Source organism: Vulpes lagopus, chromosome 7 (assembly GCF_018345385.1).
Source record: "Vulpes lagopus strain Blue_001 chromosome 7, ASM1834538v1, whole genome shotgun sequence".
Classification (NCBI taxonomy): domain Eukaryota; kingdom Metazoa; phylum Chordata; class Mammalia; order Carnivora; family Canidae; genus Vulpes; species Vulpes lagopus.
In genome coordinates this window covers 64483930-64508829 of record NC_054830.1, presented here as the reverse complement: position 1 = coordinate 64508829, position 24900 = coordinate 64483930, and the positions used below count along the sequence as shown (strand labels likewise).

Genomic DNA, 24900 nt, shown 5'->3' with positions numbered 1-24900 from the left:
ATCCTGGGGCTACCCGCTGCCTGTTTGTGTGACCTTGGGCTACTTGCCTGACCTCAGTGTCTTCATCTATAAAATGGGAATTATATAGGATCAAGTGTAATAATAGTAATAAGTGTAATAATAATGGGAACATGCATATGCTTAGCACAGCGCCTGGCCCGTAGTAGGTGTTCCATAAATGCTTATTTTTATCAACACCGTACCAGATTCCCTTCCTAGGAGGCGAGAGCAGTGGGATGGCAATTGATTTCTTGTTGAGTCTGGACTCTGGAGAGAAGACTGGAGTCAGGGACGAGGGTGGGTGTGGAGGGCCGACCTCGATCCCGTTGCTGTGTCATGCAGGATCACGCACAGCTCTCCCTTGGTCCTCCAGTGGTCCTCTGAGGTTGTGATGCCACCCCCATCCCCAGAGGGAATTGGAGGACTGGGCTTGTCTGAGGTCACACGCGTAGTAAAAGAGCTTGGAGCCTAGCCAGTCTTGCCCTTCAAGCCAAGATTTTTCACGGATGGACCATTACTTCATCTGATCACCACGTGTGTGTGTGCAGCTGCTGCATAATTATTATTTTTTTAAAGAATATCTTCTTGTTTAGCATTTTGCTTTTCAGCTGCAAAAATAAAAGTAGCCCTCAACAGATTAATTTCATTTGCACAAAAGCTCGCGGTAGGCTCGATGGCAGTCAGTGACCAGTGTGGTGTTAGCAGAATGAATTATTTAAGAACTCGGGGTGTATTTTAGCCAGGGCGCATCTTTATCTTGACTCTAGGCTTGTGCGGCTGTTATCAGAGCTCGGATTTGATTTAACAAAAATGTGTATTCTCAACTTGGCAAACTTTAGGTGAAGTTGGGCCGCAAAAATCATAAATTGCAGGCCGATTCTGGGGTTCATGTACTTATTCCCCGGGGGCCAGTGCCTTTTTTTTTTTTGGTGGGCAGATTTCCTTTCTGCTTGATCAGTTGCTGTTAAACCTACACTCCACGGATAGGGCAGATTCTTGAAAATTCAAGCCCATCCGGAGACAGCCACAGAAATGCAAACTAATGCACATCAGAACCGCTGAATCATTTTTGCCGAATGGCACTGTGGCTCTCAGGCGCGGGGGGGTGGGGGTAGGTGCCTGGGGTCCCAGGGAACCTGTGCTCAGGGCGTGCACCCGGCGGGAGTCTCCCCCCCACCCTGACCCCCTGCTCCTTGTGAGCAGATTCAGAATGTGGAGCCCTCGTGCTTCAACCGTTCGAGGCGCTTGGAAGTCTCGCCTTGTCCCGAAGAAGCTCAATCTCGAGGATGGGAAGGAGGATGATCCAACCTGGGTGCTTCTCGAGGCCCTTGATGCCAAAGGCCCTTGACCTGAGTGAACAACTCTGGAAATCTCCACAGCCTCGCCGTCTGCCCGGCTCTGCCAATGGGGGAGAGGGAGGTGCTCCCCCTCAGCTTCTGCTCCGTGCCGAGCGTGGTGCTTCGGCGCGCCGGCCCCTCCACGCCTCCCTGGCCGCCTGCGTGGGCGCTGCCGCCGTGTGCGTCCTTCCCCCCCTTGGCGCTGCTGCACGGGGCTTGGCCATGCACCCCCTCCCCACTTCTCTTCTCACAGGGCCTAAAAAATCGCCCCTCTGCTTCATTTAGGAGTACCCCGTCCGTGGCCTGAGAGCTGCTGGTTTTCAGAGTTTGACCACACGGTGCACGTTTCTGTCCAGCAAGCACTCGGGCAGGACGGGAGATAGAACTAAGGCGGCTGGAGCCCCGCTGTGTGTGGCGCTGTGCTGGGTGCCTTGTGGCCACCTCTGCCCTCAAGTCTTCTGACCCACCCTTCGTGGTTCCTGGGGACTTGCCCAGTGTCCACGCAGGGAGGGGAGGGGAGGGGAGGGGGGGGGTGTAGGTGAGTTAGGAAACTTGGCAACAGCGCAGCATCTAGCTTATTACCCCTGGACACCTCGGGAGGACCTGGCTGCGTGTCAGGGCCACGTGGGCAAGACGGCAGCAGGGCAGGTCCTGTGGGCAGGATGATGGAGCAGAGGGGTCCTGTTGGGACCTGTTTTTTTTTTTTTTTTTTCTGAAGGAAGAGCTTCAGGTCATGTCAAGGCCTTTCCATATCCCTACTCTATCCTACAGTTGGGGAAAGGGAGTCCCAGGGAGGTGGAGGAAATTGTTCCAGGTCACATAGCTCATAAGTGGCAGAGAGGGGGGTGCAGGCCAGACCCTCCCCACTCTGTTCATCTGCAGAGCCAGGGGCTGTCCTTCCCTATCCTCCCATCTCTGTCTGCTGCTTCCTATGCCAGGCCTTGCTCCCAGGCCTCTTTACCTTCCTCTTTACCTTCCATCCCAAGAGGAAAGTGGCCAGAGAAGCTGGGCATCGGTGTTGGGGGTGGGGGGTGAGGGAGACAGTGGCTAAGTCACAGCCTGGGCAGGAAACTGAATTGGTGGCAGAGGGAGAGTATTTTTTCTCTGTTGTCACATTAGCCAGTGTGAGGACCAGCTTAGGGGCTTAGGGGCCACCTCAGTCTTGCGTGGTTGAGTTGGCTGCCCCCTTGGGGTCTGCAGGGGACCCCATGGGGGCCCAGGGGACTTCTGCAGGACAGTGGGCGAGGGACTCCACTGGGGCCTCCCCTTCCCCACCGGCTGGTTGAGGGGTTGAGGGAGTTGGGTCTGGGTAAGGATTCCCGGGTGTGCAGCGTCCCGCTGTCTGGGTGAGGGGTGCGCGCTCACGGGCCAGTTGCTCCTTGCTCATGGAGCCCACCTGCATCACTGCCGCAGCCGTTGCAAAACGCAGGCTGTGTGTCTGCTTAAGATGCCCTTAACAGTAATTCTTTTTAATGACCTGGGCCAGCCCTCCCTGTGCCGTGACACCCGTGAAAGAAGTTCCCAGCTTTACCCGGTGGGCCCCGTCCTGCTAAATGTCGGGAGTTTGTGACTTGACAGCATTGCTCAAGACTCCTGCTTCTCTCTATTTTAGGTTTAAATTAACCAGGGAATTAACTCTTAATATTTAAATCTCCATGCTGTCTTTCTGAACTGCAGTATTACCCGGCGTCGCGGCTGACTGACACCATACACTGAAGAAAATTAAGTGCCTAAGAATTATCTCAAACTAATGATATATTTATGCATTGTAGGTTATTTTGAATTTCTAGACTGTTAAGAGTTGTTTAATAGGTTAATAGTTTTAATCTATTAATCTAATCTTTTCTACTTGACTATTTATTAAAATATATCAGTGATACATGACAAATGGAAGTGCAGATAATTCTGAGGGTTATGAAGGCATGGGTGATGATGTGAAGATTCGAAACACGGGTGGAATAGTAAATATAGGCACAGGCCTCGTTAGCGGGGTTTGTGGAAATTGGGGTTTTGCTGTCGGTTCTCTCTCTGTCTCTCTCGGTCCTTCCAGGCTGGTGGAAGCTGCAGCCTTTATCTCTGTTAGGATTCCTGTCCTTGTCGCGAAAGACAGGAGACCCTAGGTCCACAGGACACGTCTGAACACAGCAGCCATGTTAGAACACGTCAAGGAGAGTTAGAGGTCGACAGTGATCCTAAAGCCCAAGCACTTGCCGCCGTGGAACCCCTCGTTCCTTAGTTTTATCACATTTCTGTGTTACTGTGTTAAGCATCTAGGATGTACCCCACCCCCACCCCCGTTCCATCAAGATGCTGAGGATACAGGAGGAGACGAGGGGGTATGTTCCCCATCTTTTGGGACTTTGTGGTCAATTAGTCATTAATTTGTCCATTCATTTAGCAAGTGTTTTGGTTTTGGTTTTTTAATCCTCTCTTCTTTTGAGAAGGGAAAGCAAAGAATCAAAATGATTGAAAGCCCAGGTGTGGGAGTTGGGCAGGTCTGAGTGCATCTCATTCTGTCACTAGAAAGCTGTGTAACTGTGAAAAAGTCACTCTGTTTCTCTGATTCTCCGTTTTCTTTTTTTAAAAAAGATTTATCTATGGGCAGCCCGGGTGGCTCAACGGTTTAACATTGCCTTCGGCCCGGGGTGTGATCCTGGAGACCCGGGATCGAGTCCCACGTCGGGCTCCCTGCATGGAGCCTGCTTCTCCCTCTGCCTGTGTCTCTGCCTCTCTCTCTCTCTCTCTCTCTCTCTCTGTCTCTCATGAATGAATAAATAAAATCTTAAAAAATCTTAAAAATCTTTAAAAAATCTTAAAAAAAAAAAGAGAGAATGATTTGAGAGAGACTGAGGTTGCAGAGCGAGTGTGGGGGAAGGTGCAGAGGGGGCAGGAGAAGCAGACTCCCCACTGAGCAGGGAGCCCGACATGGGGCTCAACCCCAGGACCCTGGGATCATGACCTCAGCCCAAGACAGGCACTTAACTGAGCCCCCCCCCCCCAGGTGCCCCTGATCCTCAGGGGCCAAAGAACTTAGCATATATCAGGCATTGGGAACAGTGGGATGTGTGTGGACACAGGGTGAAGCACCATGCCTGGCAGGTCAAGGCACATAGTACACCGTAGCTGCTCTTGTCCCCACTCCCTCCTTATGATATTGTTGCTGTAATCGCCTCCACCTTCATGCTGGCGTACGTACCTTGGGCCATTCTCTGTGTTGTTTGGCAGACGTCAGCCAACATCTGCTACGGGCCAGGCACAGGGACACGGAAAGCAGGGGGGTAGAGCCTTTGCCCCTGGTGGAGGTCTCTCTCAACTACGTGGGATCAGAGGGCAGATTCAGAGCAGGAGCCCGTTAGAAGCAGAGGGGGTCATTCCAGAAGCCACAGGAATGAGGTTCCAGGCTCCCAGAGGGATGCCAGTGAGAGTGGCCATTCTGGGAGCTCAGCACCCCGCCCTGGGCCCTGAGGGCCCTTGCGTGTGCCGAGCCATGTTGGTCATAGCAGGCCTGCACGCTCGAGAGTTGGTGGCACTTCGCAGCACAGATCATTGCAGTGCTCCCCTTACACTTCCCTATCCTACCATGTTAGTAATATCTCAGCAAAGCTGGGGAAGAAAAAGAGTTGGTGTCAGAGCATCCCCCAGGCTATCCTAGTTTGGCGTTTCAGGGAGAAGGAAGAGTGCATTACATTTGAGAAATTCCCGCTGGAGAGGAGCAAGATAAGAGTGTGGCACTTCTAGAAGAAGCATCAATATTCAGATCGTGGGTCATGTTGAACTTCTCCGGACCATGTGATACCGAGGGCCGGCAGGTGGGCCTTGCTGCTTTGGTTCTGAACGTTAATGAAAGCAGTTAAACCATCCATATTCTTTGTGTGTGTGTGTGGGGGGGGGGGGGAATAGAGACAGGGAGAGAGAGACACGCCCTAAAGGCCACGTTGGCACTGCCCTCTCCAGGATGCATTGCTTAGATCCTTCGGTGAACTGGTGCCTGCCCATCACCTCCCCTGTGCCATGTGCAGCTGTAGGTGCTGGGATGCGACAGGCAGTGGACAAGAGAGAGTCCTCATCCTCCCGGAGGTCATGTTCCAGCAGGACAGACCGTGAAGAGGATGAAAGGCAGATGAACTGAACGAGTAAAGCAGGGAATGAAGAAATGGGGTAGGGAAGGCCGGGGTGAGCCGCATGTGGTTTAGATCGAACAGTCAGGATGTCTCCACTGGCCCTGGGATGTTTGACTGGGGACTAATGGTGAAGGCATCTGGGACTGGGAAATTATTCCAGGCAGAGGCCTCAGGCCCCATGTCCTAAGGGAACAGTGGGGAGACTGGTGTGGCCAGCAAGGGAGTGTGTCCCGGGGAGCCCCAAGGGTCAGCGCGAGGGCTCTGGCTGTTATTCCTGGTGAGATGTGGGGCCATCATGGGGCCAAGGGGTGACACAACCTGGCTTGTTTTAATAAGGTCGCCATGGCTGCTGTGTTGAACATCGACTTCGAGGCACTGGGCAGGGGTAGGAGCAGGAGACTGGTTGTGCGACTGACCACAAGGCAGGAAGCGGGGGAGGCGGTTGGGACCAGGGGGTGGCCAAGTGCTGGTGAGGAGTACTCAGGCTCTGGACATATCTTGAAGGTGGAGTTGATAGGTGTGCCTTAGTACAGAGTGAGGGAGGGAGGACGGGTTAGTTCCAGGATCTGGGCCCGAGAAGCTAGAGGGTTGGAATTGCTATCAACTAAGATCGAGATGTCTGCGGTTATTTGATCGTGGCATCGTGGGCTGCAGGGTTTAGTGGCAAGAGCTCCGGGATAGGAGTCAGGGTTGTTGTCTTGACTTGGGTCAAGAGGTGTTAGCAGTAGCTCAGTTGGACCTGTTAAATATGGGTGTTTCTTGGGCATCCAGGAGGAGGTGTCCAGCCGGCAGTTGTGTGTGTGTAGGTCTGGAGTTCAGGGGGAGGCCCCAGCTGGAGACAGAATTTGGGATTCATCATCACGCTGTTAATATTTAAAAGCCTGACTCTGGAGGAGATCACTTAGGGACTGAATGTGGTTAAAGATAGAAGGGGTTCTAGGACTGATCCTTGGGGCATGTCAGCGTATAAGGGTGAAGAATTGGTGACGAGCCATCAGCACAGGACAGAGGAGGGGACAGAAGGAAGGTGAGCACAGAGCCAGAGGGAGCAAAGGTTTTGGACAGGGGACAGGGAGGCGCTTGTCCGAGGCCGCTGATCGAGGAGGAGGTTGCAAAGGACAGGAAGGGACCATAGGCCCTAGGAGCCTGGAGGTCACAGGAGGCCTTGGGGAGAAGAGCAGCCCTAGCAGGATGCGGGAGGCAGAAACCTCGCTGGACGTGGAAGCCTTGACAGGGAGGGTCCTGCTGGAGCCTGTGAATAGGAAGAATCGTTTGCAGCACTTGGATCATCAGTAGGTCGGGGGACTCCGTGGACACGTGGGTACGTGCATCCCCTGAGGTCACGGCTGGGTGTGCCTTAGCCCCTTTCACACCCCGTGCGTCCATGCATTCGTGGAGAGTGTATTTAAGCTCAGCGTGAGGCTACTTAACCCTCATTCCTAATGAGTGGAGTCTTTTAATGAAGTTTTATTCTAGCGGGAGTTAAACCAAGTCATTATTTACACTCTGTGATTAGAGATTTTCCACCCACCCTTAACATCGTTTCAGGTGGCTGAAGTACCCGAGTGAAAGAGCAGGAGCCTTTGCAAGAGGTGCGGTGGTCCTCAGGCCGAGCGCTGGGGCACAGAGGGGAGATACACCCGCCATGCGGGTAGGGGTCTGGCCTCTACCGCAGCCTTAGATTCCAGCTCGCTTGTCATGAGGTTGGGAAGACCTCATGGGCACGATGACGTCCAGGGTGCCGAGAACCCCTTGTAACTATGACTTGGTAGAGCGTCAGGCATTAACGTTTTTGCCGGAAGGTTGGAGAAATTACACCCAGAGCACCCAGACACGAAGCCGTGTGACCCCAGGCCACATGACATCCCCTAGACCTCTTCCTCCAGCGTGGCCAGGAGGGGCGTTTGTCTGTGGGCCCCAGATCCACTGATAAGTTGTTTGCTTGCACTGTGCAGTGGGAACAGCACCAGGATAGGAGTCAGGAAAGACTGTTTTTGGCCGCGGGAAGTTGTGTGACCTTGGGCACGCCCTTCATTCGCAGCGGTGATTGGGTTCCCGTGTGCCCAGGCCTCTTGCTGTGGACAGGAACCAGAGCATCGGGCCCTGGGGTCCTGTTCTGAGCTTCGGTTTCTGCATCTGGCTGCAGGCCTCTCGTGAATGCCGGGTGGGGTGGGGTGGGGCGGGTCCTAGGCTTGAGGAACCATCTGGTGAAACGCAGAGGAAGAGATTTGCTTCTGAAACTTTCCTGGCAGGCTCCGGCCACGTGCTGCGTTGGGGATGAGTAAGAATGAAGCAGAAGAGTTGAGGGGAGCCCAGGGGAGCCCAGGGGAGCGGCTTGCAAACTGACGCCCCGGGGCACGTTCTTCAGTTTCTCTGACCCTCTTGCCACCTCTTGCCACTTCAGTTCCTCTTGCCACCGACTGGGGAGCTTCCACCGGAAGCTCGTCCTCTCTCGGTTTCCAGGGCTCTGGGAGAGAATCTGTTCTTTGCCTTAAAAGTTTCTTGTGGCTGTAGCGTAGCGTTCCTTGACTTGTGGCTGCCGCCTTCCAGTCTCTGCCTCCACGGTCATGTTGCCTTCCCTTCTCTGCCTTGGCCCCTATTCTGCTGTCATATCGCCTGTGTGTGTCATTGCATTAGGGTCCACGTAGGTGATTCGCGGTGATCTCGCCTTAAGATCCTGAAATTAAATACATCTGCCAAGAGCCTTTTCCAAATAAGGTCGCAGTCATTGGTTCTGGGGCTGAGGACCTGGGCATATCTTGGGTAGGGACCATTTTCTCCACTACTGGGGGAAAGAAGCCGTACATACATGTATCAGGCTAAAATCAAAGAGGGAATAGGGGGTCTCGGAGCCCCACTCAATGCCACCCTCTTTATTCAGGGCTCCTGGGTGCTTCGGGGCCACTGCTCTGGAACCCCTAGGCTTTCAAGGAACATGCCTTGAGCACCATAGCCTTAATGAAGGGTCAGCGTTCTTGGGTGACTCCTTGGGCAGGGACCCTCTTGGTCTGGCTTTTCCCTTGGGATTCTGGCCCGAGCGGTAACCAGTGACCACAGATGATACGTGCTTAAAGAGAAATATCCTTTTAGTGCCTGACTTTAGATTTTATATTGAAGTGTGACTCAGGTTAAATATAAAATTCATAGCATATCTTGAGCAACTATTTTGTAGTTATCTATATATAAATCTATTTTACAGCGACACAAATAGAATAGATTATGGAGTGTCAGCATGTAGATAGATTCCGAGTGCTTTTTCACTAATATACCTAATGATTCGTGCTGAGAATATCCAAGGGCTCCACTGTACATTTAAATGGATATAATTAAAATAATGAGCTCTATTTTAAAAAATGATATATGAAAAAAAAATTTTTTTTGAAGAAGTTAGAAGATGCTACACCACTAACTCAAAGTGATATAAGTACTTCAGTGATTCCATTGTTATTAGGACACCTAATTAAATGCAGAGCACCCGAGAAAAGCAACATTTGGGCTTATAAATCTAAAGCGTGAAGCCAGGAGAAGAGGAGTTGCCAGTGTCCTTGGCGCTGCCAAGGCTCGGAGGTGTCTCATTTAAGGGAGTGCCTGCGGGTGACAGGATGGCTCCCGTAGCTCCCAGTGTAAGAGTCTCCTGTGGGGGCCAGATGGGGCCAGAAAGGAGATCTGATGCCACCTCGAGCAAGCAGGGAAGGTTTCCCAGAGGTGGGGATGTCATCATGAATCCATGATGTTACCCTAATGGCAGCTGCCGTCCATGGAAATCCAGTCTGTCCCAGCTCCCTCGCTCAGCTCCCATCCCCACGCTGGCAAGGATCATGGTCTTTCTTTAACAGACGAGGAAACTGAGGCTCAGAGAGGGAGTCTAGCCCAAGGTCACAGGGTGTGTGGATGCCCAGCCTGTCTGATTCCAGCAACCCCCCGCCTCCATCCATCAGGACATCCTGAGGCTGGTGTGGTCCTTGAGAGCAGGAAGGGACACCGAGTCTGTTCAGGTGCGACAGGCAAGTGCTCGTAGACCTGAGGCTGAGCTTCTGAACGTTGGCAGTGACAGATCGGGCTTGACGATATTCCAGGCGAGAGTCTGTCCTGTTGCCTTCTGTCCGTGTGACCTCAGTTGCGGGAGCACAGGCAGGTGGACCCTTTGTGTCCAGTGGGCCTCTTTGCTGTCCTGGAAGCACATCTGCCCCATCCCTGGGGCTTCACTTTCTGTGCATCTGTGCCGGGACAGCCAGCGCCGAACCAGGGTGAGACCCCGGCTGCCCTCCTGCCCTCCCAGCAGCCCGGCTGACACCTGTGGGCTGTGTTCTTGCCGGGCTGGCATTCAGGCTCAGATGGGATCCCCGCGTTCCACCCCGTGCCCAGCAAGCCTCAGGGCTAGTGGGACTGCTCGTTAGCACCCGAGCGCTCTCAGGCACGGAGCAGCAGTTTCAGTAACTGTCGCCAGTTCCCACGGGCATGATCCTCCTGCTCTGTGAGCCGCCCTAGATGAGGCGCTGTATTGACATTTTTGCGGTTGATCTTCACAAGACCTTTTGAGTGGATGTAAGGCTCCCCACTTCACCGGTGTGCGCATAGGCTCACTCAGGGTCACCAGCCCGGATGTGGTAGTGATGGCATTTGAACCCCTGTTGAACCTCCACAGCACCTGCAGTGCCATCTGTGCCATGTCAGGCCTGCATCCTCGCATACTTCCCTCCTCTGCACCCCATATAAGACAGTAGATAAGTGTCAACCGTCTCCACTGGGGCCACTGTGTAGGGGCCCTTACAGGCATTGCCTTGACTCTGCATCACAGCGCTGCGGGGCAGGTGCTGTGCTTGTCCCCATGGCACAGGTGTGAACACTGAGGCTTGGAAGGAGGACTAGAGCCACTTGCACAAGAACCCAGAGCTTGGAAGTGACAGTTCTGAGATTGGCCATGGGACCTTCCAACTTCGGAACTTTCCTTCTGGGTCCATCACATCCCATTCCAGCCCGATTGTCTTTTTACCTCTGCTCTGGTGCCCCAGTGCCAGGGAGACCTCCACCCCCAGGACCTCCCCTTCTGTTGTTGGCTGGCTGATAGGTTGTCCTCAAGCCATTGCTGTCCCCTGGTCACTTCTCAGACCTGCCAGTCCTGTGGCTCCTGGGGCCTCACTGAACCAAGATGCTTTTTGGCTCTCTGACGACTGAAGCGAGGGATGGGTAGACTTTGCTCCTTTCCCAGGGGGTGCCAGTGCTCGGCAAGGGGGCCCTAGCTCAAGATATCCCCCCTTGGAGGAAGCAGCAGCCTGGAAAGCCAGGCCATCTGCCTTCCCCCTGTTCACTTACTGGCAGCTCAGTTCTGAGTCTCTTCTGGATGCAGAAGGTCAAGGATGGGTGACGTGGGAGCTGCGCCAGGGGCAGGTGGGCACCCTGCTAGTCGCAGTTCTCCGCGGCTGAGAACCAAGATGCCTACATCCAGTTTGGTTCCACGTCTTCCTACCTGTGTGACTTGGATCAAGTTATTTCTCCTCTCACTGCCTCCATTTCCTTATCTGTAAAAGAGATAATCCTGGGACTTCCTGGTTGTACCTGAGATGAAAAGAGTCGGTATGTTAGGACAGTCACGGCCCGTGGGAAGCGACTTCAGTGTTTTCTTAAATCGGTAAAAGAACTGAACACAGAGGCGATTGAACCATCCTGATCTATGTCTCCCGCTGCGGAGAAGGGCAAATGCGTCAGGCCCATGGGGAGGAGGTGTCACTGGGCCCACTCAGTGCTAGAGATGCTGCACTCATTTGTCATCATTAATGTTAGTGACAGTGGCCGTGTCTTGTGTGCTGTTACAGGCCGGCCGCCGTGCCGAGTGTTCTGTTAGGTGATTGAAATCTGCCTGACAATCCTGTTAGCTCCATTCTGCAGATGGGAAAACTGGGGCTCAGAGGTCAAGCAGCTGGCTCGGGTCACACAGTATGCAGGTGGCTGACTGGACAGCCCTGGCTCCTGGCTGGGTCCCCCCACCCCCCAGCCTTCCTCTTCACTCCAGCTGAGTCCTGTGTGTTCGTCTGCTCGGGCTGCCATAACAAAAGACCACAGATGGGGTGGCTTGGACAACAGGGATGTATTGTCACACAGTCGTGGAGGGTGGAAGTCTGAGACCAGACTTGGTTACTGGTGAGAACCCTCTTCTCGGCTTGCAGACAGCCACCTCCTCTGCGTGCCCTCACGTGGCAGGGAGACGGGCAGAGAGAGAGCTCTCTCTTCCTGTCTTCTAAGGCCACAGCCCTGTCAGATTAGGGTTCTACCTTTATGAGTTCATTTATCCTTAATTATCTCTTAGAGACCCTGTCTCCCGCTATAGTCGGTGGGGTTTAAGACCTCCCCGTACAAACTGTGGGAAGGTAGGGGGACCCAGTTCTGGCCATAATACCTCCCCAGTGCCTTCTCCTTGCTTCCTCCTCATTAGCTGGGACCCTCCCCCTCTCTTTCCTCAATTCCCCAACCTCAGAGCAAGTTCACAGCTGGGAGGGACAGTGACTATGATAAAACTCATGCCCTTGGTGACAGATGGAGCTGCTGAAACCCCGAGAAGAGTAAGGTCTTGTCCAGAGTCACACAGCAAGCCCACTGCAGATCCAGGGTCAGAACCTGGGTCCCTGCCCCCCGGCTCAGCACCTCCACGAAGCTCCAGGTGGTATGCTGGTGGATCTTGCCTGAGTGTGCCTCGAGTCTGCACCTTTCAGTGCAGTCCAGATGCTTCCCTGATGCTGTGGAGAGGGCTGGACATGACAGGGTGGCTTCCCCGAGCTGGACATGATGTGATCTCCCGTTCTTGCACACCTTGGTTTCTGTACCTCAGAGATGGGAATGATGCTGATGATCCCCCAGCCAGAAGGACGAGGGGGCCCTTATGACCCTAAGGGTCACATTCAACCATCTGTTTGAGAGATGGCAGGGACCTGGCTTCATGCCTTTGCCTGCCACCAGTCTTGCGTGTGGCACTGAGTGAGCCCCAGCCCTGCCCTGGCTCCAGAACCTGTGCCCTGCCCACCCTGGTGTCGAGCTCGTTACCTTAAGGATGTTTTCTGATATTCGAAGACCTACCTGGAGGCCCGAGTGTTGGTCTGCGTGAGGCTTTTGGCTTGTCATCGCCCATCCGTCAGGTGGAACAGGGAGGAACTTGGATGAAATCTCCTGCCCTTCTGCCAAGGAGGGACGAGAACAGCACGAGGCACTTTGTACACATCAAGCCACTTAAACCCTTGCTGCTCGAGGTGCGGATTGAAGACTAGCAGTGCCGGCCTTGGCTGCGTGCTTGTGGGAAAACCAGAATCTCAGGCTAAACCCGAGACCTGCTGAAGCGAATCTGCATCTTACCGAGCTGCTCAGCACCTCAGCTCCTCAGCACCTCAGCAAGCTCATCACCTTGAGATGAATTGATTTCAACCACCCGGAGCTGCCCTTGTAGTTGTAAGAGTTAATTACTGGGCACATTTAGACCTCTTTAGATCCCAGCTTCCCTGGCTGTGAAATGGGTGGAACTGGGGCCACCCTAGCCCAGGAATTTTTCAAACCGTGTTCCTCGGAGCACCCTGGGTTCCCGGGCAGGCCCTGAGGGGCAGCCGTGGGGGCCGTGTGCTTCGGGCTGAGATGCCTGGGGAAGTGGGTCTGCAGCTAAACATGTTGCGCCCCCCTGGGCCAGTGGGCTTCCAGATGTCTGGGGGCTGGCATGGGGTCCACCCTGAGCAAACTCTCTTCTTCCCCCAGGGAGCGCTTGAAGCGCAGCCAGAAGAGCACCAAGGTGGAGGGGCCAGAGCCCGCGCCCGCCGAGGCCTCGCTGAGTGCCGAGCAGGGAACGATGACGGAGGTGAAGGTGAAGACGGAGCTACCCGACGACTACATCCAGGAGGTGATCTGGCAGGGGGAGGCCAAGGAGGAGACGAAGGCCGTCAGCAAGGACGGGACAGGCGACGTGCCCGCCGAGATCTGCGTGGTGATTGGTGGTGTCCGCAACCAGCAGACCCTTGGTGAGTGCACATCCGAGAGGGCCGGGGCTGGGACCAGGGCGGGGTGTGGGGCGAAGGCGTGCTCTCCGTGGCTGAGAGAGTTTCCATGGCTCCCCTCTGCCCTGAGGACGGGGCCTAGGCTCCTTAGACTTGCCTTTGCTTGTACAGTCCTCTCTGGACCTCCTTTCCACCTGACCTGCCAAAGTCCTGTCTGTGTTTAAGACTTTGTTCAGGTCAGATGACTAGAACTTTCTGTAGGTGGGGTGCATCCCTCATGCCATGGGACTGCCGTGCCCCCCAGGGGGGTCTAGTGCAGCTACTACACTCATTGCCCATCTGCATTTTTTCCTCCTTGGCTTTACCTTGGGTTCCTGAAGGCAGCTCCCAGTGTAGGTCCTGCTCGGAGCAGGTGCCTGGTTGGGGTCAGATTGATGACAGACCAGCACCTTCCCCAGCCCCTTGTGGGCTGGGTCAGGCTCAGAAGAGCTCCGTGGGAATGAGCCCCGGAGAAATCCTCTCTTCCCCTCACTTTCCAGCGTGAGCCAAGGGATTCGCCTCGGAGGCCTGCCAAGTTCATGGACTCAGATGCTCACGGGGCCCAGCGCACACACGGAGGGGCTCAGTCCCCTGTTGCCGCAGTGCCTGGGTGGGAGCTCAGTGTGGCCGGATCTTTGGGTGTGCCACGCACCAGAAGTGAGAGATGTGATGTGAATTCTCTTGGCTTTAAATGTTGGCGACTAATTCGGCTTTTGAAATCGGCCAAACCAAACACATATGTGGGTCAGAGTTGTTCCGTGGCCACGGGTTTGTAACCCCTGGCCTGTAAAAGTCTGTGAGCCCCACCCCGGCATCGAGGCCTTGCCTGGTCTGTTCCCATCCGCGTGGTCCTCCACATTTTTGTGCTAAGTGTGTTCTCAGGTGACACTGTCTGTCACCTCCATTCCCTCTGCCCAGTCCCTCCTGGTCCAGCTCTGGCTCACTTCCTCTAGACTCCCGGGCTCTCATCCCATGTGGGCATGCAAGGCCTCGTGTGGAGGTTCCCCTGTGTCCGTGTCCCCAGGTTTATGCTCAAGCCCTGTTGCCTTTTCTTCCCAGCTTCTGGGAGTAGCTTCGTGCTCCCTTTCCTGGCCGTCCCTTTGCTGTTCGTGTGGCACCGTCAGCCCGGGCCTCCCACCAACAGCCATACCTTTGCGTCTCCCTGTCCTCACCGGCTGCCAGGAGCCTTGGCAAAAACAAATCATTGCCCATGTCACTCCCTGCGTATAAACTTGGGATTCCCCCCGTGACTAGGGTCAAGGCCATAGTATCAAGATCCTCCATAACCTGAGCCCTATTTCTTATTTATGATTTTTTTGGACCTTTCATTCCTGCACACCCTGCCTTTCCCCAGTATTTCTTGCCCTTGGCCCCTATTCTTCTGTCTCCCTGGTATGCCTTTGTCCATCTCCACATGCCAAGATCCAGCCCATCTTTCCAGGCCAGATCCAGTGCCATCTCCTCCCGTCTCCTTCTTTAATCTCTTCTGGTCACCGTGTTCTGTTTCTACCTTGCCTCTCACTTGGGTACTTCCCATTATCTATTTTAGATGACAGCAATCTTGCCCATGCCTGCCTCTGCCATGAGAATAGGAGCCTATGGTGATTGGTGCTCCAGGTCTTGTCTGATCATGTCTCTGGGCTCCCTGCTGTCACCCCACAGTGTCTAGCAAGATACGGGCTTCTAGGGAGTGGTGTTGACATTGGTGCCATAACTGTCAGGATGGGGTTGTGTTATGCCCCAGTAACAGAAGATCCTGAAAGTGATGAGATCTCGGTAGCTCAAACCCACAAAGGTTTATTTCTTAGTCACATTGCACGTCCATTGCGGGTCATCTGGGGGCTCTGCTCTGGACTGATGCTAAAAGCAGCCATTATGTGCAATGCTGCTGACCATGGGATGGAGGGAGGGAGAGAGAGAAAAAGATCTAGAGGGACTTTAGATCTATTACCCGCTGCAGCCCAGAAGGGGGAAGAGTTAAGTCCCCCTCCCTATGATTGGCCACATTCGTCACATGGCCCCACCCAACCTCAGGTGGCCTGAAATGCCATCCTCCCGCATGACAGCACTAGGATGAGCCCTCAGTACTTGGTGAGGAGTACGAGTGCCTTCTCCCAGGGCCGAGTGGAAGAAGGGCTTTTTCAGGCCTTCTGCCGTCAGTATTCGCTCCCTGGGGCCAAGGACGGTGGTAGCCACTGGGTATGTGTTAGCTGACCCAAGAGAGGACGTGCCCTTGCTCACTTCGGGATGTGTGTTTTAAGACTCATTGGAGCGAATAGCTATTTCTGCCTCTTCACCAGGAGAGGCCCGGTGAAGGGCAGTTGAATCTGAATCTTGGGATGGAGCCAGCAGTCAGGATTCGGCAGGGAAGGCCTAGAGCAGCCGTGCTTGGGAAATGTTGGGAGGGAGCCCTCCCTGGGCCAGCTGCCGGCACAGTGAGAGGCCGCAGGGCCTCATGCCAGCCACGGACGCTGGGCTCCAGCTCAGCTCTGCTCAGCAGCAGGGTCCTTGGCTTTGCTTTGCGGTGCCCTAGTGTCCTGTTCTCTTCAGTGGGGCTCCCCGTCCTGCCCACCTCATGGGTGTGCAGTGGACCAGAACAGCATTGTGCCAGGACAGTGAGCTCGGTCTTCAGTCTGGGAGCGGGTCCAGGCTCTCTGATGTAATAGCTGTTGGACTTCAGGCCGGCTGCTTGACCTCTCTGTGCCTCAGTCCTCACAGTTGCCAATTCATGGGGTTATGCGAAGATTCAGTAGGATGATATATAGAAAGCACTCAGCATTGTGCTTGGTGAACGATTAGCTATTGTCAGTAGTATTAGCATTGCTCTTCAAGGGGGAAGAGTACCTCTTTCGAGTACCTCTTCAAGGGGGAAGAGTAGTAACAGTCTCTGCCTTTTTCTAAAGCCTAAGGAATAAGCCAGAGTGATGTAGAGAAAAAATGGGCCAGGGAAGAAGTTGGCGATGGATTGAGGGGTCAGAACACATGGGTTCTTAGTGGGCCTCTGTTGTCTCCTCTGAAAGGGGCAACCTATCCTATCCCTCCCGTTCCTGGAGCCCCTCCTAGTGCTGCCTCCCTAGAATCCAGGGACTTGGAGTATGTTGTGACATTCCTAAGTGACCTGCTTTTGGCAGACTCTTCAGGAAAAAGGAGGAAAGCCACAGTGGCAAGTGGGGAGTGGAGCTGCCATTTTGCAGCCCATACCAGAGCAGGGCCTGGACATCCCCTGCTGGTTATCGGGGCTCATCTTGCATCCATCAGGGCTGACCTTCCTCCTTGAGGGTGTAGTTTCTGCCAAGGATCAGGCTCAGAGAAATCTGGCTTGGCCTCAGTACCAGGAATGAAAGGCATTTAAAAAAAAAAAAATCGATGTAAGAATTGAGTCTTTCGAATCCATCTGATCTCAAAGATGGCAAGTGACTTTTATCTTGTGGGCCAAGTCCAAGTCATTGCTGCTGTTGATTAGGGGTTCCGTGTTAAAGATTCTAAGGGGGTGGCATGATGAAGCATGATTGATTATTGATGTCTGCCACGGATGTGGAAACGGGCAGTGTGCGGCTGTACGTGCTATGGGTTTGACACCCTCGTCCCCTCATTATTATAGAGGGACAGACAGGCCCACAGAAAGGGGAAGAGTTGCTCTGAGCCATGTAGCAAGTCCGTCCACCTCGCAGCAACCCCCTCCCACCTGGAAGGAAAACGAGGAGAGAAGGCCCAGGGGATCTGGCCAGGGGTGGGATGCTGGTTAGAGCCATTGCTTTAAAGGCACCCATGCCATGGTGGCCAGGTGTCACAGAGTTAGCTAACATGTTCCCCAGGTACTTGGCAGATGAGCGTGAGGTTCTGTGGGGCCTAGGGCCCTCTGAAGTGCCCCGCTCACCCAGCCATGCGCAGGGCTCAGAGCTGGCCTCTGTTGCTGAATTAGAGCAGTGTTCCCGAAGGTCACTCAGTGCTGCGCTGTGCGGGGACCTCCTGTTGGGCCTTCCCCCGAACTCCAGCCCCATGCGCCCACCCCCAGGTCCTCACTGGCCCCGGAACAGCCATCAGACAGTGTTCCAAGTGGCACGAACCTCCTCCAAGCCACTTCCCGTGGAGGAGCCAGGGCTTGGACATGCGGGTGGCATTTGGCAGCCTCTCAGGCTGGGAGAGGCAGGAGGGGCCTCCCTGCCCAGGAGGCTGGCTGCCAGGCTTGCAGTGGTGGCAGCTATTTCCTGGCTGCCCAGAAGTGCCTGTGCTCTCACTCTTAGAACGTCACTGCCACTGGAGCCAGCGTGGGGGAAACTCGGGGGTTTTCAGCAAGAAGAGCAGCGATAATACCGAACCTGGTGACTCTGTTGGATAAAACCAGAGGTGAAAGGAAGTGAGGTCACAGATGCCTGTATTCACCCAACCGGCCATGTGCGGAAGCCAGCACAGCAGCCCTAAGGAGTGGTAGAGCCACACTTGAGGTTTCCAGAAGGCCATGAGGAGTGCTGGACACAGGGCGCTACCTTTGCTGCAGCCCAGCCGCATCCACACTCACGGCAGGCATCGCTGACCCACCACAGTGGGCGCTACGGTGCACCTCTGGGTCCTGCTCAGCGCAGGACACAGACGTCAGTGCCAGTCAGCCAGAGTTGAATCCTAGGAAGTGGGAACCTGCCTGCCATTCTCGTCCTGGATGGTGAAGGCACGGCAAACTGGCTTTACAACAGGCAGGACGTTCAGTCCGTGGAGTGTTTCCCGGTTCTGAGAGAGAAGGATGCTCAGGTCCCACCGTGGTGGTCAGAAGGTCCTAACCAGCAGTGGGTGCTCTTCTCTGTATGGGGAGACCGTCGGGCCTTAACCCCAGGGAGCCTACACTGCCCAGGAGGGGAGCCCAGGGAGAGCTGCAGGTGCCTGGAGACCGGGTGGTCAGGAGCCCACAGAGGGAGCAAGCAACCTAGCCAGGCTCGTCCCTAGATATGGGGTGTGGGCCAACCAGGTTATTTCCAGAGAGTTGATTCTGGAATTAACTCTCTAATTCTGGGATCCCTGGGTGGCGCAGCGGTTTAGCGCCTGCCTTTGGCTCAGGGCACGATCCTGGAGACCCGGGATCGAATCCCACGTCGAGCTCCCGGTGCATGGAGCCTGCTTCTCCCTCTGCCTGTGTCTCTGCCTCTCTCTCTCTCTCTGTGACTATCATAAATAAATAAAAATTAAAAAAAAAAACTCTCTAATTCTGGGTGTGGGGAGGAGCCCCATAGAAGAGCTAAGGGCTCTTTGTCCTGGGGACCAAGAGACCAGGGGCGGGGGCCAGGGGTAGGGGCACAGGGGAGATGATGGGATGTAAGTGCTCACAGCTCCAGGCATTTGAGCGGGAGGGGAAGCAGTGGATGCATTCTCAGTAGCCCCAAACCGTACAGGGGCGTCACCGGTGACCTCAGCTCAGTAGTGCCTTTGTGACTATGGGAACTGTTGGGAACCAGATGGAAGCCTGTGAGGGAGTGAGTTCTGTTCTGGAAATCACTGGACAGGGTGCAGGAGGCAGAGTCAAGGATCGGATGGTGGACTCCACGGGATGTTTCCGAGCAGCGAGCTTTGAGCACCAAGGGGTAGAGGCATTTGCACGCCTGCAGGACTGCCCGGAGAGGAGGCAGTGGCTTGGGCACAGCTCTGGAAGCAGCAGTCGAAGAGCAGGCAATCATTCAGACCCGGCCACGTGGGGGTTTGCTCTGTGACAGACCCAGGCAACGAGGTGCCGGGTCCGCTCCATTGTGCCAGCTGATAGTTTCCTGTTCCAGTGGGCGGTTGGCAGGACTTTGCACCTGAGCCTGCCAGAACCAACAGTCAGCCCTTTGCCGCAGCCGCTGGGGAAGAAGAGCTCCTGGCCACCCTCCCTGGCGTGTCTTATCTCTGCTGCTGGCCCTTCATCCGGTGCTTCAGGGTGGGAAGGGGTCCTGGTTGGAGGGCCCCCATGGGGAGGGGCCCCTGGGCTGTAAATCCAAGAGACGCAGGATCTGTCGCACTGTGGTCTTGGGGGGACCCCTCACCTCTCTGAGCCATCCTGTCTTCATCGATCGGTGGCTGTAGGACCATCCGCCTGTCTTTCCAGGAGGCTTTGTTGGGGCAGAGCGAGGTAACAGGTATGAAAGTTTTGACGTGGTAATTCAGAAAATGCAAAACAGCTACCAGCAGCATCAGCTGAAGCCCCAGGAGGGGGACATGTGTGCAGTTAACGTCTGGTACCACAGGACCCAGAAAGGCCAGTGGCTTGGCTTTCAAGGTTTCTTGTTCGTTACTTCCTAAAAGAATTTTGAGAAATTGTCTATTCTTTCGTGTTTTTGAGTTGACATCTCACAATCTCACACTTTTATCCGAAGTTTAAATAATTACAAAGGATATAATTTCTGGAGTATTGTGTAAAAAGAAAAGTGTCATTTTGGAAATACAACCGTGAAACCACTGTTTTAAATATATCAGAGAGAATCCAGAGCCGCTGCTGTTTAATATCTGCCATCATCCATTTTAAAAACATGTGAACAGGCTCATCTTTAACAGTCAGAAATTTTACATCTTTCCTTTCTCTCCTTGAACTCTTATTTCCAGTCCACTTCCTTCGCAGGATTTTATCCTAATGTAATATATTTTTTATGCCTGAGAGTCTTTTATTGATCACTGTTTTACACTCCTCTCCCACAACAAGATGTACGTAAATTGAAATCGAAATTTCTAAAAAATTTGTCAGGCTCCTAAAACTCAACTTTTTAAAAACATTTTCCCCCTGCCCCCTGGGCTGGATCAAGTTATTATTAGTATACAGTTTGTCAAAAGCAAATTTAGGTAAATGATAAATGTAAAACTAAAAAATTATTGAAAATGCATCTCTTAATGAAATGGTTGGGGCTTTGTTTCTTTCTCAAATGGCTCCTGTTTCTGTGAATTAATATTTTTCCTTGTTGAATGAGACAAGATTCGGGATTAATTTAACTCCTGTTTTTTTGTTTCCGTACATGTAAGTACTTAGAAAGCCTAATCACGCAGTAAGGAACCAGGGATGGATAGAGTTGTGAGCTTCACTTAATTTTCGGAACTCTTTCCAAGTTGCGTGCTGAAAATTGCATGGGGTCTGTCCTCAGACATTTTTAATGATCTCTCTGCTGACAGCTCTGTTAGATGCTGCTTCAGTTTTGTTGAGAGCAAAGATTTGGAAATCACCCGGTTCACAGAGGGCCTTGGCCTTGTTCCCCGGCATTCGATTTTGCCCACTTTCTAGGTACTTGGGGTCACCTCTTTGCTTGGAGCCATGAGATGGGCAGCCCCCTGGGGGGCACCATGGTGGGATGGGGAAGTGAAGGAATCGTGTTGCTTGTAGCCCATGAGCGTGGGGGTGATGAGAGAAGAGGGGAGGAGAGCCAGCTGAGGGGGGCCTCCCCGCCCATGGCACGTGTCCAGCACATTGATTTTAGGGAAGAGTACATTTGAAAGTTGATGATTGGGGTATTGATTCTCTTAAAACTGCCTGTGCTCATACATCCCTAGGCGATTTGGACTCTACTCGGAAGACCCTGGTCCCAAGGACATTTGGTTTCAGTCCAAGCCCCAAGAGCTTCAGGAAACCCACTGCCCGTGGTTTACCTCCCCAGCTTCCCCCCCACCCCCACCCCCACCGGCAGGCTTTGGGCCTAGCTCCTGCTGGGCCCCGGGACCAAGGGGGCTCAGTGCTCCTCGGCACCCCCACCTGCTTGTGTTTTTCCTCTCGTTTACCTGCTCTGGATTTCTGTCTCGGTGCATTTTGTGTATCTAGAAGGGTGTCTGAGCTTGTCTGGAGCTAGCTGGGTGCAGGTGGGAGAGCTGAGGCTTGCTGCCCTCATTCCTTGTCCTCAGGGGCAGCCTCTTCTGCCTGGGCCTTCCCTACTGCTGCTTCCCTCCATGGCCTCAGGAACTAGAGCCCCCTGGTCCCAGCTGGCCTCACCTGGTCTGTCCTGAGCTCTCCGGGAGGGAGCTAAGCCAGGCTGTCTGCCAGGTGCTTTCCAGAAAAAGCTAGACAGGTTCTGTTACTCCATGCCTGTGGATTCTTCTGTCGCTAGTGACGGGGTTAGGGAGAAGAAGAGCTTGGCTCCCATCTGCTGGCATGCTCTGTCAGCTGCCCCTGGCAACCGTGAGAGGGGCAGGGGACTCTGGGAGTCCTGTGGTAGGACTGGACATGGGGGAGGGACCTCTGCTGCCCTGCAGCGCTAGGGGAGTCCTGTGACTGAAGGGGTGACTTGGTGTGGTGGCAGTAGGATGGCTCTGAAGGGTGGCCAGCCACTAGCTGAGGAGCCCCAACCCCGGACCGTCTGACCCCTAGAACATTCCCGCTCATCAGTGCGTATTGAGCTGTCCCAAGCACACGAGGACTTCTGAGAGGAGGGAGGACAGGAGCGAGACCTGGGTGCCCCCAGCGAATGGTAAATGTTAATGAGCACCATCTTTCCTTGGTACTTTCCCAGAGGGGTGGTGGCCACACACACAGGCTCCGGGTGACTGCGGCCCTTACTTCCCTCATCTGAAAAGTGGGCATGATAATCGCCTGTGTCTGCTGAGCGTATGAGGGTGAGCTGAGCTGGCCAAGTGGCTGCACACCTCACCTGTGTGGAGGGCTCGGGGGACAGCCTTGTGCAGACACACGAGAGGCTCAGATGAAGGGCATCACAGCACCTGGCACTTAGTAGGCAGCAATGGCGACAAAGGACATGGGTAATGGGGGAGCCCTACCCCGTCAGCAGTGGGGACTGGACTGTCTGAGCTGAGAATCCCCAGGAAGGCTCACTAGCGCCCCCTGCACTGCACTGGGCTATGCAGTGGCTGGGGCTGGGGTGGGGGTGGGGGGGACACAGGGCCACAGCATAGACAGGCATGTCCTCCCTATATGGTCATTTTGCTGCAGGGCCCTTTGGGGAGAAATGTTATAGCCTTACTATGGATGATTTTATGTGGTATTTGTGTTACAAGTTAGAATTACAGAGAAAACAAAAAGCTCAGGTGGGATTTAGGCCCGTGGCTGCTGCTTTTTGCCCTGTCCCAGCCTCTTAGGGGATGTGTGGATGCCCCCTGGCCAAGACAAGTTCTTTTTTTTTTTTTTTTTTTTTTTTTTTTAAGATTTTATTTATTTACTCATGAGAGACACAGGCAGAGAGAGAAGCAGGTTCCATACAGGAAGCCCGACGTGGGACGCAATCCTGGGACTCCAGGATCATACCCTGAGCCAAAGGTGGATGCTCAACCGCTGAGCCACCTATGCATCCCAAGACAAGTTCTTTAATGAAAAAGTAGACCCGCATGATCTTGGTCACCCTTGTGTGTGCAGATGAGAGGCCAGGGCTCCGGAAGCTCAGGTGACCGGCCAGCCTGAGGCATGGAGCACCCTCCCTCACCTGGCCCCTTCCCCAGCCTCCCAGATACCCCCAGCTTTTAAGGGCTCTTTCTGATTTCTTACGTAATTCAGATGGAAAAGCACCCAAAGGCAGCCCCCACGGTGGATCTGTGCGAAGCCGCTATTCAGGGACCTGGATTTTTGACCAAGCGTTGAGATATGCATCTGGTACGTGAGGGCCGAGGGGCAGGAGGACCTGACCGGGGCCAGCAGGAGGGTGGGGGCTCGGTCGGACGCAGCCCTGACCTGCGGCCCCGGCGATGAGCCTAGCCTGCTAGTGTCTGCGGGCCCATGGGGGGGGGGGGGCGCCCTTGTCCACCCCGCCACCGTCACAGGGCAGCCAGTCTGAGCCTGCCAGGGGCCTGGAAGACTTGGCCATTGGAGGGATGATAGAGCGTGTGGGGATTGAGAAGTCCGGAATGTCGCGACCGTTCGGGCAGCACCTGCTGCGGGCTGCAACCCTGAAACAAGCCGAGGGTGTAAAGGAATTCTGTGGCCAAGCGTGGTGGAAGAGCTTGGCTTAAAAGTTGGCTTCTAAAGAACTCCAGAAAATGCTGGTAGTGCCAGCAGCTATGCTGTACCAATTGCCTGCTTTGTACGAGGTGCTGTGCTCAGTAGCCACAGTGTTATTGCTCACGACTGTCCCCCGCCCACGCCCACCCCTGAAGTGGGTGCCATTTCCTATGTTTAGAGAGGCAGCCTGAGGCACGAATGTTTCCATGACTTGTCCCGGGCCCTTGACTGCTTAGACGGTGAGCCAGGGTTTGGAGCCAGATGTGCTGGCACCACCGCACCCCGGGGCTGCCACCCTAGCGTGCTCTCCCCATGCCCCTGCCCCCAGCTACCTGTGTGTCCAGCTCCTCTGCACACAGAGCACCTGAAGCCTGAGGTCTTAGGGTGAGTGGCCGTGAGGAGGCAGGCAGGACCTTGGACTCCATCCCGAGACTCCATACCCTGAGCCAGGGCCCCCACTCTGCCTTGGGGAGCCAGCAGAGGGCACAAGGCTGACCATCATGCCCCCCTGTGACTCTCTGTGTGGGTTGAGATCCGTGAGCAAGGCTTCAGGGATCATCTGCTCGCTCTGTGGGTTGAGGGCAGATCCCGCAGAGCCGGTGGGGACCTGACCTGCTTATAAACAGGATCACTCGGCGGGCAAGCGGGGGACCCATGCAGCCTGCAGTTATGCACCTTGAGAAGGCCCTTAGCTCATTGATGGCGGTTGGAGAAACAGAGGCCCAGGTCTGTGGCAGAGAGGGGCCGGGCTGGGGCCCCGAGGCTTCCATCTGGAAGTGGGTCAGAGCTGAACCAGTGCTGCTTGTCACAGGCTGTGGCCTCAGGCTTCTGGGGAGAGAGTCCACCTTCCTGGGGCGCCCTCCCCTCCGTCTACCCCTTTCTCTTGCCTCTCCTGCCTCTTCTCCCCCCCGACTTCCCCCCCTTGCTGTGGCCGTGTCAGGGGCCTGCACAGTGCCCGCCAGGTTCTGTACTTCACTGTCGTGACCCTGTCACCCTGCCCGTCCCCTTGCCTAGTGGCCTGTCTACTTCCTGTCAGACGGAGGGCGGCGATCGCTCATGGACTTGCCCTTGGTTGGGCTTCGGTGCCGGGCACTGTGGAGATGCTCCATAAATTCTCCATTGGTTGAAGGCGAATTGGCAGAAACCATTGAAGAGTGGGAAGAGGCACAGGAAAGGGGTCGGGGTCACTGTGCCTGGGTGACAGATGAGTAGGGCAGCGGGACACCGTGAATTTATCAAGCCCCCATTGTGTGCCAACCACGGGGCTAAAGGCAAAAGAAATGCACAGTCTGAGCTTTGCCCTCCCCGTGTTTATATTTTCCTCTGTGAGGCGAGGGTAGCACACATAAAACTCCTGGCCAGCAGCCTGCTGGGCTCCACGCTGGTGTTGGGATGACAGTGTCTGCTTTATGACCCACAGCGGTCAGGTTGTGGCAAGGCCATCTGTGTGGCAGCCAGCTCAGATGATGTGCCTTGTTAAACCTGCCCTCGGTCCCACGAGGCGTAGGAATCGTCATCCTGTGCTACGGGTGAGGCTGCCGAGGCTTGGACCA

General features: G+C 54.6%; 1 protein-coding gene across 22 annotated transcripts in view; it reads left to right on the top strand.

The window, feature by feature from the left end:
- The window catches only part of ZNF618 (zinc finger protein 618), a 181487-nt gene that overhangs the window by 109481 nt on the left and 47106 nt on the right, over positions 1-24900 (top strand). For 15 of the 22 annotated variants that reach the window (XM_041762714.1, XM_041762717.1, XM_041762712.1 and 12 more), the window contains exons 4-5: positions 13190-13449; positions 22907-23002. In XM_041762714.1, the coding sequence (XP_041618648.1) occupies positions 13281-13449; positions 22907-23002 (265 nt within the window). In that variant the 5' untranslated portion in view covers positions 13190-13280. Of the gene's footprint in view, positions 1-12520; positions 12893-13189; positions 13450-22906; positions 23003-24900 lie in introns of all 22 variants that reach the window. The other 7 variants (XM_041762726.1, XM_041762725.1, XM_041762727.1 and 4 more) reach the window with 2 other exon arrangements.